Source organism: Opisthorchis viverrini, assembly GCF_000715545.1.
Source record: "Opisthorchis viverrini unplaced genomic scaffold opera_v5_125, whole genome shotgun sequence".
Lineage (NCBI taxonomy): Eukaryota > Metazoa > Platyhelminthes > Trematoda > Opisthorchiida > Opisthorchiidae > Opisthorchis > Opisthorchis viverrini.
In genome coordinates, this window is record NW_008751786.1 from 974,677 (window position 1) to 995,221 (window position 20,545).

A 20,545-nucleotide genomic window follows, 5' to 3' on the forward strand; every position below is an offset into this window, starting at 1 on the left:
GTGCCAACTGAAACATGAGGCGACCTTGATGCAGCACATTCAGTTGTAGAATATCATAAACGAGAGGTTCAGTTGAGTGAATTGTGTCCACCATTTTGTCGAGTTTCTCAAACTACTGAACAACCCTCCGGGCTCGAACTAAAACATCAATCGAACGAAGTTTCCTGAGCAAGTATTCAGGAATGCTGAGAAGCGAATCATCATAATCACGCTGTGTGGTAACGCGCTACCGCTAAACGGAAGAAGGCCCCCGTTGCGGAGTTACTTACTAGAAAACACCAACTGAACAGTTACAGGGTATTGAACAGAGAAGCAAAACTCTCATATGCATCTTGTTTACAAAAACTTAATATCCATCCTCTCTGTGAACGCGTCTTGCGGAACTTTTATGGATAGTCATTGATTGTTGCTCAAATCCAAGCAAAAGCTACAAAGTGACTCCACAAATTCCGTAATATATCTCACTTTTCAAGCGACGCAAAGCGGATTTACGGGATAACATGCTACTCGTATGCCTTCCCCATCAGTAGTATTACCGTTGCTCCGTTATTCTGCATGTACCAACAGCATCCATTTTTCAGGTCTCCGCAAGAAAAAGCATCAGAGATGAAAAGCTTCCTCACTCATCGTTGTCCCGTATGGGCATTCTGGCATGATCACGTTTCACACAATAGGACTTTGGACAAATTGGACACGAGTCGGTTAACTTCAAACGTTTCATGCATCCATTCAGCCGGAAATGCTATACGGATTTTGGGACACAGAACGCAGACCCGATTGTACCGATACTCTGGAGGAAATCCAGGGAAGTGCTTTGATAACACTAAGGGATTTTTGAATGAATGTTGCAAAAATGCGAAAACGGAATAACTGCTGAAATGGAAAGAACACTAGGTACGTAAAGATATCTGGAATTTAGGGGCTTTTTTCTGGCATCCAGCTCCAAACACTAAACTCATGCTAAAATGGCAATTCGTGCTTACCTTAGTGCTGCAATTTTCTTAGGACGATTCCATCCGTTTCCTCCGTAACACGCATTGGTCTTTCCCATCAAGGTAGTCATGTGTATAAGTATAAACAAAATGTTTGATAAGGTATACAATAGACTCCTTAGGGCTGATGCTGTCACTGGTTGTCTGTCGACAACGTATCTAAGCTTTGGGAGCGGCGATATTCAATAGGTTTTCCCACACTCCACAAAAAATTAGCAGGAAGGCGCTCCCCATACTGTACTTGGATGAGTGTCAATAATTTACACACTGGCAGTCTTAAGAAATGTCCAATATCATTGTGCAACGCAGTGGGCAAAACACCGTAATCTGTTAGCGGTTTGAACACGTCCAACATATTCTATTACCGTATATTTTTTTAGTCCAGGACAAATTCACCTAGGGTGTTCGATTGGTTGTCGTGTTCGTTTCTTCTTTATTCAAGAACACGGATCCACTGTTGGATAACGCCACTGCAGTTCAGCTTTCTGAACCGCCGATCATACGTCAGCAGCTACGTCGATCCGCTGACGCCTGGGCCACTAGCGTCCCCAAGCTGCTGATCCAGATTCTAGACATTTCACAACAAGTTGTTCACACGTGCGATCACCTCAGATCTCACGCCCTTGTCACACGTGTAAGAAACAGGCCCAGTGTCAGTGACTCACTGCAGTAGGCTATAGAGTGAGTGACAGACGAGCGAGCAGCCATATCGATCGATCATCATGCGGGGCCAAAGCAAGATGGGCCGGACGCAAAACCTCTGCCAGCCCACCGATCGTCCTTGCGCTTGATTGGTCGCAGTCATTGCCTGCCCTCAATGTCCTAATTAGGAAGGCCATGACAACGATGAAGGTGCTTTACTTAACCAGTTGAAATGAAATTTGGATTGCCCGCAACTTCTGACACAAAACAGCTACAATTGTCTAACTGAGACACGCCCCGTGGAATAGTTCGGGCTTTCTGTCGAATGTGTTAGGACATTGTTTGTTCCGTAGTCTTGATACTCGTATGTTTGTGTTCTATCGTGGACGAACGTCTATTGCTTACGCCTGCACTGAGCCAGCCAGACTACTCGATAAGAAGACAGAGAACTCAGGACACGGCTGTATTGTCAGGACAAAACATACTGGGCTTCTGCGTAAATACATAGGATGACCAAATGGCCAAATATGGTTGTTCACTTGTTCGTTCTGTACAGCCAATGGCGGTGTTCCGGTCGTGAAAACTTTCAGACTCACTCCGCTGGTCGTATGTTGCTAAGCCGTGTTTGGTGAGCTCCGCCAACGTACCTGCCTTCCGAACGTGTCGTACCGATGGCGACCTTGGGAATGCGTCACTTTCTGCACATGTAGTGTTTCCATGTCTGGGCGCGTCCTGAGAAACGTCACTGCGGTTTCGTTCCCCCTGTAAAGGCTTGAGATATCCTGTCTGAAAATCCCTGCCGCATTTGAAATTCATTTCGTTTACTTTGTAATTCAGTTACAATATAGACCCGGAGTCTGGCAAGCGTCTACACAAGCTACTGATGTGTGAAATTCAGACTTTCTGGTAATTTCGCTCTGGATGATATGAGAGACTCTCGTATTCCACTGTTGGGATACATGCCGCTCACTCTTGTCTGTGTTGTTCGTATTGATATTATTGATTCCGAAGCTGTCAGCCATGAGACCAATTGTTTCGCTCTTTTTTCTAACGCGATGCATGTTAGATTTTTGCTTTCCTTGTTGACAGTAGTATGATAAGGGCGAACCAATGTGAAATGAGTTCATCTACCATTCACCTTTCTAAAAGAGCTTTGTTCCCTCTTGAATCGTTTCTTCCGTTCCTTCGGGTGTTAGCAGTCTGTGGACCGGCGTTGAGAGCGAGAATTAGCCAGGGGACATTTGATGATGTTGCACTAGGTTTTGCGGGAAAATGGATAAACCGGCCAGTGACGTGGGTCTAATTGAATGCAGATGGACACGTGCTACCATGTTCCTCACCACTCCGTAAGCAGTCTGTCAGGATTACGCTGACATGGCACGTTAACGACTGATAACCTTGGACAGAAGCAAAGGAACATGATCGATCGATATCAGAATGTTATCGCCACTCCAGTGCATACTGCCGCAAAGAGACTCACCGACACTACAGATTTGTTGCAAACAAGCGAGAGAGTGTAAGTACAACGGCCTCGCACTATATTTTTAAATGTACTGTTTGACCTTGATCCAAGGCTGCCTGATCGGCGTTTCATGGAGTTTGAGGGTCTCAGTGGGTTTCGGGTGATATGGAATAATCTTCAGGAATTTGACCTTTCTGACAGTGGTTATCACTGTATTGAGTGAGGTCCCCCGACAATCTACGACTCGGGAGTGCAAACACGCATTTTTCTAAAAGTTCACAGAATAGCAGATGCAACTAATGTTTAGTCTCGCAGCTTGTTGGTGACTGACAGCACACATCTAAATAGAAACAACGGCATTGTCTAGAATTAACGTCCAGTTTTATTTGTCAGCAATACGAGATTGACGTTTTTCCCTTCTAAGTTGTTCATGCAATTGCTGCATGAAAAATTTTCATGAGCCCACTTCAGACGGGAGTACCTCAGGAAAAGCAGATATACAGTCTATCCGGAGTGTCTCTCTCCAAAGCTCAAATTAGTCAGAAGATCACCGAAAATCACACAGAAGTGCTGTAAAACCTATCAGAAATTATATTCATGTTTTAATCGGTGATCGTTATCAGGCAGGTCATTCAGGATTTTGAGGGGGCAGAAGCTGTTAACGTCTTGCCTCTGTGATTCATGACTCCTGTCACAAAAAGACCGCACGCAGCCTTTAAAACTTGGCGTTGGGTGGGAGATAATCCTGGGAGGTAGATTCACTTTCGATAATCCGGTGAGCAATACGTTGGACAGTCCAAAGAAGTGATCCCACTTTAGTGGAACTAAGGTCAGTTCGAGTGTGGGATGTCGTTGAATTCAATAAAGGTCTCATCCTGTCAGTGAATCCAATCTATGCTGGAAAGCCGAGAAGCGCTGTACAGGAATTATCAGCAATGCGCATCTCACGAACTCGTGACCTTCCGGCCAGCGGTCGAACATTCGACCGTTTTCCCACCAGTGGCTGATCAGCAGTGTGATTAACTCTCACTTAGCTTATCATGACACTCATGCTTCAGTGGCGAAAACCACATCACGTGGTCTGGCATCGATTAGCTGCTCGATTGACAATTTGTCAGAATTTATTGCGAGGCAAACTGATAAACATCTCTTGGTGTTATCATTGTCAAGTAAATCAAAATCAATAGCTTACTCTTTGTAAAAATATCGGCAACTGGAAAATCCTTACATCATCATCATCATCATAAACAGCAACATACACTGAACACCAAAATATCGCTGAAGTTTTTGATGTTCACATTCACAAGCTAACACCATAAGCTTTCACATGATTTGTCTCTGACTGTTTAGAGTCCCTAAACAAGTATAGTTCAAAATGAACATGGATAAGGTTGGGCCTTTTTCTAATCGCGAACGCAAAGGTGTGAGCCATGGTAACCGTGGTAAATTGTACACCCGCAAACAGTAACAAACTGTCGGCTCTCTCCCACGCTAGCATTGGGTCGCATTTTCCTCAATTGTATTTCTTCTGCGTGTCTGGGGTTCGCACCAAGTGATCATCACTGTCCCGGCAGGTTTCTATGACATGGCTTCTATGACATGCCTTGGTGGTGTGGCGAAATCACTGCTACGTATACAAAAACGATGTACATTCTCGCGTTAATTTTTGCGTTTGGAGGAAAAGTACTTGTAGATGTACCACCGTTTCATTCAGTTAGCTACAATTCCAAATGCGAACCGCATCAATGATTTGCGTTTGGAGGGAAAGTGCTTGTAGATGTACCACCGTTTCATTCAGTTCATCACATGGTCTCGAGTTATTGATTAGATCCAGCTGGTCAGCTTAAGTCATGCTCCCGCAAACTTTGATCTATTAGGGTTTGCTAGCGGTGTTTCAAGTGTTTTCACGATATCGTTGAGTGTACAACCATATACGGAACTATTCTTTAAAATGTCTTTTATTTGGCGCGTGTATGAGGCCCCTATTTATGGAAGCATCTCTTGGTCACCTACTATAATAGTATAGAGGCTGTACCGTCCGAGGTCTTGCAGCTTTAACTCCATCTAATATTCGAACAACCTTCGTAATGCACTAATCATAAGTCTGCTAAAATCTGTCGACAGCCCGCGACCGGTTTCGCCCTTTTTGGGGCTCATCAGATAGGCGCAGTCCCCGGGTTTCCGTCAACCTTATGTTCTAATTGAAACCAAATTGCACGAAATTAGCGAAATACATTCATTTGCAAACAAATTTGATTTTGCGAGAGGCTCTCCTGGAACCCAGCTGAATCTCTCGTTTATGATGCTTCCAGGCAACTGAATGTGCTACACCAGGCCGCCTCGTGTTTCAGTTGGTACGATATTTGAAATATCGCGATACATGTATATTCGTAATGCCCTACTTATAAGGTTGCTGAATAACCTATTCAAACTTTTACTAACTGAGGGGAGATTGCGACATAAAACAAAAACAGTTCACTGTCAGCTTCTTTTCCGATGTGTCATCAGTCCTGGGATCATATGCACCGGCTTCATTTCGGGTGAAGTCCCGACGTCGATGGAAACTGTTCTAGTTTATCCAAGAAATCTGAGACATTAAACACCATTTTCCTTCCCATGCTCCTTCATTGATGTAGATTTTGCTTCAAATCAGGTCTTGTCAACTTTTAGTCCCATTCTTGGTTCCTCTTCCTCTGCGGTGCTGTGTCTGCTATTTCGGTGTTACCTGCACAAATTTAATGCTTACATTAGGATTAACACTTCCGTAATCAGAAGAGTGCGTAATACCCTAAGAATAGGCAAAAAGCAAAACTTCTGCTGGCATGGAAGCTGTCTGTAATCCACAGTGTTCTGGACAATGTTGGAGATTTCGCCTCCCCATGCATGTCTTTCCAAAATGATGAATACATTTCGGGTGAAAAAAATGAAACCGCTCACCTGTAGCACTTTTCGGTAGATAACTGTCACGCCGACGGAAGGAGGAACGGGGGCTGAGATACTGCGAAGTTGCCAAAGCCTAGTCAGGAGGAGTTGAGATGCTGGAGTTGGGTTCGAATAATCGACTTTCTGGTCCCTGAGCTGGCTCCATAACCAGTGAACTATCTCAACTAGTCACGTGTTCGGAACAAGCTACTTCCTTGGTCAGATTTCGGGGAAAACCAGGAGAAACTGTAGCACTTTTAAAGAAATCTTTTGTCATATCAAACAGAAGAATACCTCATTTGGTACAGGGGGGCAAGATGGCTCAGTGGTTAGTGCGTGAATTTGGTGACCGGAAGGACTGTGGTTCGAATCCGACCTCCGCCTCCCTACTTCCCCTGTCTATGCTTGGGCAACCTGGCAATGTCCCATCCCTCGTGCTTCCCTCATGTGGCACGGCAGCTGACCGACCGTAGTCGGTACGAAAAGGATCAAAAATCGGTAACTAGTCGGAATGTCCATTTGGAAACAGTGGTTTTCTACGAAGAACAGACCAAACATTGGCAGTTAATCTGTTCACCGAGCTTGGCAACCGACTTGCAGATGATCATCCTTATTCCACTAACGGCATTTCCTCGAATGGTGACAAAATGTATGCAGTTCGATTGTCAAGATCGACCAAACAGATCAACAGCCACCTAACCAAACAGCGAAGGCTGGGTGTTTTATCACCGTCAGTGGTGGAAAAATAATCCGAAAGCAATACCACTCCTGGGTCCAAATGATCTCCAACCTATGACACTTCTCAGTTCAACAGTATGAACAAAGTTTTAGTAGTCAAACGGTACAAATTTGGTTGACTTGTTTACAGATTCCCTGGAACAGGTTCACGAGTATTGGCAACCAAATAATCCACTAAACTGAATTTACGACCAGCGGGCTTAGCCCCCCCTGGAATGATCGATCGTCTGACCGCTGAAAAAGCGGTCACGTCCGACTTACCTAAATCGGTGAAAATAATCCCAATTTATTACCATCATTACCTATGAGGTGGTGGTTGTGGAGCTGTGTTTACTGCCTCCGCATCAGGGTCAGACGCGAAACTCATAACTTAAATGACCGACTAAGTATAGACTAGACAATACGGGGTAGTGCGGCCTGAGAGCGACAGAGAGAGAGAGAGAGATTCTGCTCCACCCCACATGGTACGAACGGATTGTGGAGACCATAAAACTCGCAGGATGGCACACACGAGCAGACTAGTTGGAAAACTAGTGCACACAAACTATAGACCGGTTGACAGCACACCGGTGGTAGGCAGATGATAGGGTTTTATGACTGGAGTGGAAACTAGCCACGAACGCATCGGAACGATGCACCTAGAGTGGTGCGACTGACGGACGTCAGCTTGTGTTCCTCCACTTTGTGCGGCCGATGCGGTGGGCCTATAAATCTTTTGTAACACACGCCGACCGATGCCTGTTGTTTTAATGGCAAAACTGGTGCGTAGACCAGCCGACCGGTGGATGCGTGGTCCGGTGCTTGGTTCAGATAGGTGCACAAAACTCGCGGTCTGAGCTAGTCATTGAAATGTGTGGGAATGGGTCGAGGTGCACCCAAAGTCGCACTTGTGTTCCCACCACTAGGTATCCCAGATTCTCCCAGCAGGCGGTGATATGATGTGGGCAAAAAGTTGCCCACGATTTTCACGCTAGATTCCTTTGTATCTGGTCCAAAACCCGTTTGAGCCTGGCATCTCTCCGGGACCTACGCTTCAACTTTCACAGGGTTGCTGAAAATTCCTCGACAACCCACGACCAGTTCGCCCTTCTTGGGGCGTATCAGGTGGGCGGAGTTCCCGAGTTTCCGAAAAACCCTGTGTTCTACTTGAACCCAAACTGCAAGAAGTTAGTGAAATACAATCTTTTGCCAATAAATCTGGTTATTCTGGAGATTCACCTGGAACCAAGCTGAGTTTCTCCTGGGGGGTTCAAATCAACGGGTTCATAATCGGTAATACCAATAATCTGTGACACTCCTTCGGGACTTAGCTGTCGTGTCAACGAAGAACAAGTTTACACCTGTTTTGTGTCGTTGTTTTGTGTCTTACCATTCACGAGACGTTCAGGTTGAAATCCTGAAAACAGCCGATGCAAATTTAGATGATGAAGTTGCTTTTCGCGGAAAATTCATTATAGGCGAAATTGTCTGCAGTCAACATGGCGCTCCAATATTCGCCCGTCAATTGCCTGACAGTTCTACACGGGGCAGTCAAATGAATGAACTAATTATGATAAATATAATCCAGTTGTAACACCTTTTCGGTGCCTAGCTGCTGTGCCATCCGAAGGAAGCAACAGGGCTGAGATGAGGTCCATTTACTCAAGCCCAGACAGGAGTAGTTTGGTTGCCGGCGTTGGGTTCGAACTATGAAGCTTCCTATTAGTAAGGTCGTGCCTCAACCACAAATCAGTCTCGAGCTCATCATTATTACAATCGGTGTTCTTTGGTTTACTCGCTGTCGAACCCGGCGACCAGGGCGATTAAGTGAAGCTGGGCTGAATGAAAGTGTAGTATGTGGAATAATTATGCACAGACATCCTTTGGAGTTGACTTAAGGACGATGAAGATCAACCTTCTTCGTGTGCACCTCTGGAGTCATCCAGTATGTCCGGAGGCCAGTAACCCTAATAACCGAACGGCACGTCGATTAGACGGATGTGTCACGTGTGGGCTAAGAGCCAAACGAAGGCATGTCCTGATTGGTCAAAATACCAGCCAATCTGAATCGAGCATCTTTAGCTTGACGCTTCTCGCCCCGCCCAGGGAGATTCTGGCACGACCTTGTGGAGCGTTCTGTAATTATCCTTTAAATAGACCTGTAACAATCTTTGTCTCCATAATGAGTTGTCTGAAGCTATCACTCCTTTGATAGACCATGGTGGGTAGATGAGGAAGCCGATACAGAGTTGCACGACCATTCAGAAAGTCACAACACAGTACTGAAACGCTTCAGTCCTGAAAGACCCCTCCAGTTGGTACCCAGCAAACGGACTATGAAAGACGTCTAGGATTAGGGTCAGGAGTAAAGGTAAGATGAGGGGGCGAGCCGCGGCTATCTGGCTTTTTTATTGGTCGAAATGATCAGGATGGGAGGGTTTGTGTGTAAGGGTGTGGGAACGAGTGGTGGTTATTTCTTGTAGTGATAATAAGTGTTACAAGATGATTAGGAGCTGGAAAAAACGAAGCAACCATGCTGGCAAATGTGGTAAAAGTGGGGGTTTGCAGCTGGGTAAACATTTTGTCTTTCACGTGTGACTGGGATACATTGTCTTCCTGGGAAGCATGCATAGGAGGAAGTTTAGCAATTCTGACCTATGGCATTTGTAAGACGCGAAGGGATCGATTTCCGATTTCATGAAGCCTGCGACCAGCCGGTAGATTGTCGACCTTGTCGATAAAGAGTGCATCGATTATAAGGAATTGTCTTTGCCATCGATTATGCAATAATTCCGTTTTTATCCACAGCGCGGAGATAAGTACAGCCCTCTAGAAATAGGTCATGAGGTTTAGAAGAATGACAAGTTTATCGCAGGACTTTATCGTACAAGATATATTGATTTTCTTCCTGAAAGCAGAAACGCAAGTCTCTCAGTGAATTGACGAGTCTTCTCCATAATTATTGAAGTGTCTGTCCAGCCTCATAACGTAAGGAGCACGATGATCCAGCAGATTGCTTGCTTCAAAACGATCACTCCACCATTCTGCTAAAGTTGAGATTGAGCGGTGGGTAGACCGTGCTCGGTAAACCTGCATACCGGTAAACTTCTCTTGTGGAAAGGAACTGGAAGTAGTTTGTGCACAGTCATGGGTTCTGGCTAAGAACTGTGACCTCCAAAAGTAGAGAGTATTCGAATGCTGGAGGTTTCTAGCCGCTGACTTCTCCGGCTTACAGTGCTAGTTCGCTACCTAAAGGTGTCAAATAATGGGACCAGAAAAAGTTATCATGGTTTATCAAACCTATCTCAGCTCCCTCCAAGATGGTATCTGCAGTGGTTTAGAGACAACATTTGCTCAGAAACCACTCTGAAGTCACCAAATCAAAGGATGGAGATGGAGCTTTCGAGAGCAACTTGAAACCCGGCCCAACACCGTCATGCAGTTTATGAAACAGCTCACCGTCTTTGTGGTGCACAGGGTCCGAAACTAGACCCGACATTCACTGGCAGCCGATCGTCGTGTCTGGTCAGTGTACTTTTCAGACATTCCTGAAGTTCAATTCAGTTCTGTCTCAGGAACAAGCTATCCGAACATAAATAAGCCTAGTCACTCAAAGGAAGGTCTCAGGAGAGAGTGCGCAGCAAAGAGAGGATAGGACGGATGGTGAGTGGGAGTGAAGGGAAACGCTGATTCCCCAAGACGTCATACATGTATTTACTAATGAAGTGAAAGATGGTTTGACCTAGGCAGACATGAGATTTTTTTTACCAATAACGATACTTTAGAGAGCACCTTTTAAGTTGCTTCTTCGTGTGAAGTCCAAGCTAAGGTGAACGTGAATTTTAATCGCCTCATTCACGCTGGTGATTAGGTTTCATTTTGCGATGTTCCACAGAATCTTTGACGAATTTCTATTCACCTACCACTGTGAAAGGCAAACACTCTATTTCCTGAAGGAAATTACACTCAATTTGTTTGGGAAGTGGTTTATGCGAAATCCAGTTAGTTGAGTTTGTGCTATACCACTGAAGTAACATCCATCAGCTTAAGTAGAATGTAAGTTTTAGTGTCCAATGAATTGTCCCTTATTTTACGGTGGTTTGTTTAGCCTGCAAACAATACCGCTTAAAAAAGCACCTGCCATAATTTAGGATGATACCCTAACCAACTCCATCCAAATCACAGCTGTTCCCATGATTGAACTTTCTGTTGTTTTTCATCATCGTGATCACAGAGGAGTTGCAAAGTGTGCCGGTGGACTATGAATTGTCTTGAATGTTGACACAAGTTTGCTGTGAAATCTAGGACCCTTACGAAATCGCCGGTTCAAATCTGTCCCTACTTAGGTTTCTATCAACTGTTTTTCACTTGCCCTTGACGGAGAAGTTCTGTTTTTCGTGTCACTTTTTGGCTCGCCTGGAACTTTTTACATGAGCTTTATGAACAGCCCGTTTTCGGCTGAAAATGGCATGCCTGTACGAGTCAATAGATCAGCTGGTTCACACTTTCATTGGCTTTCTGGCTTGGCTAAGCGCGTCTGACCATCAAGCAGCTATCCAAATTCGGATTCTCGGTATTAGGAAAACTGTGATCCACAATAAGTTGGTGACGGGATGGGATGCGAATCCAACGGACTATCACGCGAGTTCTTTAAAGACAGTCCTTGACCGGTCTCGTTTACACTCGGGCTCATCAGTAAGTCACAGTCCCCGAATTTCCGTCGACCTTATTTGCTAATTGCACCCAAATTTTACGAAATTCGCATACCGAATTTATCCAACGTAATTTCCCAATTTGTGACACCATTCAACCGCATGTATTGCACAAAGGCCACTTCATGTTTTATTTGGTTCAATATTCGAAATATCACAGCATATATTTGTGATAGAACATACTACCCATAAGTTTGATGAAGCACAGCAAAACGGTAAACTCGGTTGTTCGGTGTGATATTTCCATATTCGGACTGACTCGCCAAGCTGCTCAGTAGGCTAACTTATCTAAGTATCGTTGCATGAGTGAGGCGATTGATGGACTGGAATCAGGAGACAACCCGTACCTAAAAGCCTGGAAACATGACCAAGTCGACGGTGGGACGTTGAAAATCAATGGGAAGTTTTACTGTTGCATTTAAAAATTGGACTCATTGTCCACGATCAGCCACACACTGGGTGACAGTTCACGTAATCTGTATAGAACTCATTATTATGAGGCCGATGTTAAACTCAAACGCATTGCAGCCGGATGATGCACCGTATTCGGTGCCCACAACGGGTTTCGAATTTTTATGCTACTATGCTGTGATTAGTAGTGTATTTCTGAACTAATTTTTACGCCGTGAATTAAGCCGAATGGTCTAAAAGACGGATGTGCAAAGAAACTATTGATTTACATTTACTGAAGGCAGGGTTCATACCAGCTTAAAAAGTCTCACGATATATGATAGAACCAACAGCTCTTCAGTGCTGCGCACTATGGTGCGACCTGGTCGTGGTGAAGAATTTTGGCTACAATAGTCGCCTCCTGACCATCGATCACCATTGCAGTTTATCTGAAGGCGGTTGCTTTGTAGAAGTGATATAAGACTCCTCAAATTACAGCCTACTGTATAAATAAAGTGTTCGAGAGAACCCTTTTGTCGTACAACTATACGGTGATTACCACGCCACGGAACCGAATACTTAGTTTATCACCGATGAAATTGGAATCCATTTTGGGAGTGGCGACACTCAAGCCAACCTTGAGTGACCGACTGTATCACATTTGGACACTCATCACCTAATGATCATCACGTGTTCACGTGTTGATTATTTCCTCGGATGAATTCCTCGACCTTGATTTGAGTTCCTAGAGCAAATCGGGAGAACAACCACCTAGAGTTAATAACCGTTCTGAAACGACTGCTTCCAGTCTACTCTGGAAGCGATCGGTCTGGGTTTTCTCGTTTCAGTTGCTAGGGTAGAGTGACGTTTTTTTTACAAAATGGTGCTGACTGTCAGGCAGCAGGTGAGTAAGAATAATGGATGACATAAGGGCGCCTTTCTTGGAGATGTATCAGCGTTATATGCAAGAATTCGATTGGATTGGCAGAAATATTTGCTATAATATGCTGATAGCCTAAGAGGAAAGCCGTTACACGCTACTCACAAGCTTCTGGACACTTTCCGACAATAAATTAAAAAATCACGCAGCTGTAAAACTATCTCGGTGCCTAGCTGCCATACTAACGGAAGAGGGTACGAGGGCTGGGATATCACCAGGATGCTCGACCCTAGACGAAGGCAGTCGAGATGCTGAGGTTGGGTTCGAACTTCGGGCCTTCCGGTTCTTAAGCTGGTGCCTGAACCACTTGAACACCGCCTGAACACTTCGACACCTCACGACCGGTTTCGCCCCCCCCCTGGTGCTCACCATCAGGAACGACAGGTTTGGCTGGATTTCAAGATCTTCCGTAAAAACCAAATCAGTGTGCAAATGATTGTATTTGTCGAATACCTAAGAGGGTTTCATTCAAGTTAAGGCGAAGGGTTCCAAGAGAGTTTCATCACTTTGTCAGTAAGTGAACTGGCATCACACCAGCGCTTTCCTCTGCGTTTTACAGGCACTGGAATATCGGTCTACCCTGTTTGGCGGTAGTTCCAATTTACCTCGTCACTTGTATAGGTGCAAAACAGACTTGCTTCGTTAAAAAAGAATACGAACGAACTTGTTTCTTTCATACTAAGAAAACCAAGGGAAGCTCACAAACGAGACACAGTTGTGATTATTCACTTGGAAAATTCTTCGTCAACAGCCGTCTTTACTCACGGATTGCACAAAAGTGGCTTTTGATGGCGGAGGAACTCTGCCGTTAAGAAAAGACTGTAACTTACCGTGGTATCATGGCTATTGTGCTTCTGTCACTCATTGAGCTATACTCGCGGGGGGGGGGTGGCAATAGGAAATTCGAAGAGTATGTCATACCGGGTTAGTCAGTGATTAGAAATCTAACCAACACTATTTTGTGGTCCTCCGGGTTGAGGGGTAGGGACATGTGTGGCCACATGTTCTATAAAAATAGTAATGTCCCTATGTTTCCCGCCAAACGTCACCTCATTGAAGTCAAACGTTTGATCCAGAAGCTTTAGTGGAGGATCCTGATCGCCCTTCTGGAAGCTCCGGAATTATCCCAGTCTGCGTAAGATCACGAGTCTGTGCTGCACCTGAGTACCGGTGTCGAACATTACTGTTATGCTTTCGATTATTATTACTATTATTATGCAAAACTGAAACACATTCGCCCCCGGTGGAGACAGAGTTCCTTGACTTTTCAATGTTTTTATCGGTGTTATTACTTGGGTTCACATTAGTGGGACTTAATCCTATTGAACACGACCACATTACTGCACAGTCAGCTGATTATTGGAAATTCCAAATGGTATAATCTTCCAGCTTTTATGGAACAACAAAATAAAAGGACGCTGCAAAACTATTTCGTGGATCAATGAAGTAAACGTTAAGTTACTCACACTAGAGACATTGCACCATTTGATCACATGGCTCGATCTTCACACACCATGTGACCATTCTCAATCACTCGGTTAGCAAATCGATAATTCGCCAACGGTTGTCGACGAATCAATACACACCTGTAAAGTTCGCCTTCGGAGCACAAGAAAGTAAACACAGTGCTGCGTGAATTGTTTGTAATGTCAAACACTAAAAGCTGTTCACTGTTACACGTGAGTAAACCATATTTTCAAGTATCTAATACAAATAGCATTTTCTGCTAATTTTATGGAAAATAATAACGGCAGTTTGTCTCATTGTCTCCAAATGCAACCAGCAGTTTGAGGCACCCATAACTTTTAGGTTCTACACATCTTGTCTTGTTTTCGCATCGCACAATAGCTGAATATTTTCAAGGAATTCTACAGAATTCTAAAGTCGGGAGGATAATTAATCAACGGGTCCTCGAAAATGGGGGGATATAGGGAAATTACAATGGAATACGAATGTTTTAGAAAGTGACAAACTCGGAATATACCACAGCATTTGTTCAAACATGTCCACATCCTAAGTATATTCCGATGATCAATCATGTGACTGGCTCTATAGGTAACACGGAGTTTGTCCTTCAAGTGACCGATCGATCAAATGATATTATGGGGATAAGCGATCGATAATCTGGCCACGAGTTGTCCCGCTACTTGTCAAATAAATACTTATTATTTTTAGATACATAGAAATCAGAAGTAGTGAGTTCCATAAATCAAGTTCTTTTTTCAAACCAGAACATGGTTTCTGGGCTGACTCACAGTGATTGACAGGTTAAAGGGTTATTTTATACCTAATCGATAAACGCGTTTGAGATTGTTCCCAGTTGTCACCATCAGTAAAAAATTATAACGAATTGTGTCGGTAGGAATTTTCGCAGCCCCCACAACGTGATTTTGTTGTTGAACTAGGTCGATACGGAATTCCCGAAAAAAAACCAGTGATATTTGTGAGATTGATCACGAGACCTGTTCTATGCATAGCATGAATAGGGTCATTCAGTTGGCCAGCCAATTGTCGCGAAGCTTATGGCTAGCCACCGATCGATATAGGTAATGCACACAGCATGCGACTTTAAAGGGCACGACTGCACGTTCACTACCGAGTCTTTTGCTCATTTTGTTAAAGGTATGTTATGTATAGGGTGTAAATTTTAGTTTTTTATGGGTAATATCATTTTTATCGATCGATTCTGGGAGCTCACTGATTTTCTGTTGATGTTTTTTACCCTAAAATTTAATTAACTCTTGACTGGTTCAAACGGAACGTCTTAGTTGATGTCGGTTCATTTAACTGGCTGGATTCATACAAGCTTTTGAGAGCAAGAGGTCACTAGCACAGTTTTTATTTATTTATGAATAGACCATACTAAGCTAATTTTAGTGACAATACTTATTCTTGTATTATGCACATGTGAAAAATCACAGGTGGTCAAATTATGATGTAAGTAAAGCCGGCTTTTGAACGTAGGTTGGCTTCATCAGCGGGATGATATCTTCAATAAAATTCCAAGATCTGCTCATACTACTGACTTTCAGCTTATGCGCCTGCAGGGTTCAGGTGAAGTGAGCCAAAACAGTGCAGTTTCCTCGCAAAGCTGAATGCATCGGTTCATCCTTCTGTTGACATCTTCCCCAAACGATGAATCCACAAAGAGGGAGTTATCGAGTGGAATAACCATTCATTTGTCCGTTCAAAACAGAGATCACTTCATAGCGCAATTGACAGGAAACTTCTTCTGGGTTGTATCTTCATAACAGTAGAAGTCTGATGTTGATAGTCAGGAGAGATAGCTGTGGAAAACATGGCAGATGTAAGGGCCAGGTTTCTAATGAAAATAGGCGTCTGTTTATAACAGGTACTTAAGTAACACTTTCAGTTACCAAGCCGCTGTCTCGTAGGGTAAATTGCTCGTTAAAGTATGCGGCTTAGTCGACCGTTTGCCCTGCAAATTTTTGCGGGCCTCTATAAGGGAGGGGTAGATGTTCCACTGAGTCCCAGCAGGTTTAGCCGTTTTTGCCGATGTGATGACCATGTTTGCTCCTAAAATATCTTTTTTTGATTCTGAAGATCGCATTTCCACCAGAAACAACCCAAGTGGAAACATTGGGGTCGGGGTTCCGGTTCTTCATCGGGAAATCATAAAGTTCACTCTGCTTTACAGACCGTCAAACATTGTAAGCCTCTCAGCGTATTCGGGCTTCTGCCCATAGCGGAACTACTGTGGCACTCATTCGATAGTTCGGCCTGACCTCCGGCTGGTTTAAACAACAGGGCTATAAGGCAGAGAGTCTTTTTTCAGTTGAGCATAAGCAACCTAGGATTCAAAGAAAATATTACCAGCAACCTATTATCAGCAGATTACTGTCATTGCGGGATTTGTAGAATTTGTATTCACGCCGATTTCGTGCGAACCCATTCCCTTAGCAACAATTTAGGTGGGTGCTCACCAAAGAGAAGAAGCCATAGGCTTGAGTATCAATCTTCATCAGAGATGCACACATTGGTCCTGGAGGACTTCGAACCCCAGACATATGACCCTAGAAGACGGAGAGCGTGAACTTATCTGAGTTATCACATTTGAACGGACGAACGTGTGTGTGGTGAGATCAAAAGGCTACCGGGTGAATATCCTGGCCAACTAATTACACAAATGACGACAGAAAATCAAGAACAGTGCTTCACACAGACTCACCAGAACAATTATCACAGGAGAGGGGGAGAGCTGTTCAAACAAGAACGATATGAGTAATATACTACTCATAAGGTTGCTGAAAATCCTGCGAGAGCCCACTACCGGTTTCGACCTTCTTGAGCATCACTAAGTAGGCGCAGTCCGTGAGCTCCCGTCAACCTTATATTCCACTTGAAACCAAATCGCACGAAATTAGTGAAATACACTCATTTGCAAACAAATTTGGTTTTACGAGAGACTCACCCGCAACCTAGCTGAANATCTCTCGTTATGATGTTTCCAAGCAAATGAATGTGCTGTACCAGACCGCCTCATTTTTCAGTCCTTACGATATTCGAGATGTCGTGATACATGTATTACATGGTGCACTAATCCAGGTGATTCTCTCGCGAAACCAAATTAGTGTATTTCTTTATTATTTTCTGTTTCGTTAGACTGAGAGAGTTTAGTGCCAAGAGTTCGTGAAGTGTCACAAGAACGCAAATTCGGTTTGGCGAACGATACAGAAGAGCTCAAACTTCGGAGTGAAGAACCGAAATAACCTTTCTGTTGGCCATTGATGTGACTTCACAGTGACGAAGAAATCAAAACACGTATACAGCAAAAGACGGTTGAAAAAGTCAAAGGACAGTTACAACCGACAAATTGGTCAATAAGTCGAGAAATACACACTCATTTGCAAATCAATTTGGTTTTCACGAGAGACCAAACTGAACCTCTCGTTTATGATGTTCTACAATTGAATGTGCTGCACACAGGCCGCCTCATGATTCAGTTGGCACGATATTCGAGATATCGCAGTATATTTTCATAAAGGAAACTACTCACAAGGTTGCTGAAAACTCGTCGATAGCCCACGACCGGTTTCGCCCTTCTTGGGGCTCATCAGGTAGGCGCAGTCCCTGAGTTTCCATCAACCTTATGTTCTACTTGAACCCTAATCGGACTGTTTTCGAGTAATACACTCGTTTGAGCCCCAAGAAGAGCGAAACCGGTTGTGGGCTGTCGAAGAGTTTCAGCAACCTTGTGAGTAGTTTACTTCATGGTCAATAAGTCATTTATACGACCAGCTGACCCTTTGACCTGAGAACCATTGGCTCATTAAAAGTCATATGATATTCTACGAAATAACACGGAATCGATTCGCCTGGCTATCCATGAGACGCTGCTGGCCGGACGAAAACATTCTGCGCGTCCCATGTGCTGAAAAGACTTTGTGACACTTTCCCGTGATAATAACACCTTGATATGTCCCTCTTTATTTGATCAAGTTCAAGTTTGGTTGCCCCTAAAAGTCCCTTCATGGCTACGAGTCAAAACCATCAATGTCTTGAAGTTTTCAGTCGTATTTCACCCGTTCCGAAACGATGCGGACTAAACACACACACGGCACAATGTGAGCCCCTGCTCGTTACTACCTACTCCAAATATTATCATAAGCTCTCACGAAATAAGTCATCAAATGTCGACCGATCCATGGCTCTAGCTTGGCGTAGCAACAAGAATAAACTCAAATAAAACATTTCCCCTTGTCCAACAAAATCAAATGACACAAAATGGTTAGTAACACAATGCTTTGAGTGATACCATACACTGTTGTATTAAAGGAGTTTGTCACACTAATTTAGTAATACGGTTGAGAATTTCGACGAAACTCTACATAAGCAAATAACTGCTAGGAGAGATTCAGGTGAGTGCTTTTCGCCACTTGCATACAAACAAGTGTTTAGATACAAAATATGGTTAAAGAAAGCTCGGAGCCACACCCGCATGATGAGCTTCTAGAAGAACAAAGCCGATCGAGGTCTGTTGAAGGGCTTTCTGCAATCACAGGAGTAGTGTGCCTTGTTAGGAAATTATAGAGCGATATCACGTGTATTATACTGACTGAAACACGAGGTGGGTACGTAGAGTAGATTAGGTTGAAGAAGAATATAAACGAGAGATTCAGCTTGAACTACGTCGTTTCTTCTGGTGCACCAAACAGTTTGCAAACGGAGAAGTTTGTGAAAGCGGAAAACCACCCACCATCAAAGACTTCCAGCCGATTATGAAAAACTAGGAGGAATTCGCGCGGTCAGGCGGACCAAAATCCAATCTGATAAAGTGTACACGAAATTCTGTTTCCAAATTGAAGCGATGAAATAATTTCGGTCTTCTGTCATTACTACTACATTACGGAGATGATTAAATCAAAGTGTGCATGTGGTCAAGACAGACAAAGAGTTTTAGTTTAAAGTTACAAAACTGACAGGAAGCTGGACAACTCATTAAAGCGATTAGCTGAAGTTGTGTCGTAAAACTACCAAGTAACTCAAACATGTCGTGTCGTTGGTGAACCAAGAGACAGCCAGTACAACGGCTTGAGTTTTATGTAGCCATACACGAAGTGAAGGACTTTCACCGCATCAAAACCGCGATACTAAGAGTGTTTGACAGTCTAACTTCAGAGCAGTGGTGTATGGCAGGATGTGCCGAGCATCACACCACGGTAAGATTGAGTATCCTTAGGAGGAACAAAGATATCTGTTTTGTTGACACTCATGTACCACTAAAAATCCGTTGAACGGTGGTGATAGTTAGCGAGTGACCTCGGTTGTATGGTGATTTATACGACCAAGCACATTTGGGCCACTCAAAGGTCACCTACGTCTGGGTTAAAAAAAGACAGAGGAGGAAACTGGCGACGGGCCTTCACAGCGATAAAATTCCCTGGTGTCTCCTAAATCCCTTGAACATATTAAATGGGTAGGCAGTTTTCGTCAGATTAGTAGGGCCTCTCCGGTAGCCAAGAATAGTGAGTTTTAGTCACTTGCTAGAATACTAAACGGTATTCAGCGACGCAAGGAGTTTCACGTCACAAATTCAGTTTACCATTTTAATGAATTGCTGATCTTCCTATCAGTTTTGTAACTTTAAAATAAAATTTCTTGTCTATCTTTACCTCATGCACATTTTGATTTAATCATCTTCTTAATGTAGTAGTAATGGCAGACGTTCTATACTATTTCGTCGTTTCACTTTAGAGGCATCTTGAGCTCGCCAGATTTCGCGTCCACTTTGCCAGACTAGATTTTGTTCACCTAATGTAATAAGCGGGACCTTATCATGGGAATTCCTTCTACCTATCATAATCGACTGGAAGTCTTTGGTCGTAGACAGTTTTTCGCCAATTCACATCTGGCCTTGCAAACTGTTTGGTGCACCAGAAGAAACGACGTAGTTCAAGCTGAATCTCTCGTTTATATTATTCTTCAACCTAATCTACTGCACGTAGCCACTTCGTGTTTCAGTCAGTATAATACTCATGGAGTCGCGCTATAGTTTTCTGACAAGGCACACTACTCCTGTGATTGCAGAAAGCTCTTCGAAATCACCCGGTCGGTTTTGTTCTGCTAGCAGCTGATCATGCGGGTGTGGTCTCGAGTCGCTTTTAACCATACTTTGTAACTAAAGACCTGTTGTGGACCACATTTTTCTTAATGCCTCCTTAATACCGTGAACCCGAGTCTGGATAGCCGCCTTATAGCCTGATGAGCTTGACCAAACCAGAAAGCCAATGAACGTGCGAATCAGCTG

The 20,545-nt window shown here is 43.8% G+C and overlaps 1 protein-coding gene across 1 annotated transcript in view; it reads left to right on the forward strand.

Moving 5' to 3' along the window:
* The window catches only part of T265_06341 (hypothetical protein), a gene marked incomplete at both ends in the record, with an annotated part of 23,963 nt that overhangs the window by 350 nt on the left and 3,068 nt on the right, over positions 1-20,545 (forward strand). The window contains 9 exons of the mRNA XM_009171574.1: positions 244-395; positions 2,191-2,262; positions 3,208-3,315; positions 6,305-6,465; positions 7,837-7,989; positions 8,682-8,873; positions 12,927-13,033; positions 17,251-17,343; positions 17,568-17,766. Of these exons, the coding sequence (XP_009169838.1) occupies positions 244-395; positions 2,191-2,262; positions 3,208-3,315; positions 6,305-6,465; positions 7,837-7,989; positions 8,682-8,873; positions 12,927-13,033; positions 17,251-17,343; positions 17,568-17,766 (1,237 nt within the window). The remainder of the gene's footprint in view (positions 1-243; positions 396-2,190; positions 2,263-3,207; positions 3,316-6,304; positions 6,466-7,836; positions 7,990-8,681; positions 8,874-12,926; positions 13,034-17,250; positions 17,344-17,567; positions 17,767-20,545) is intronic.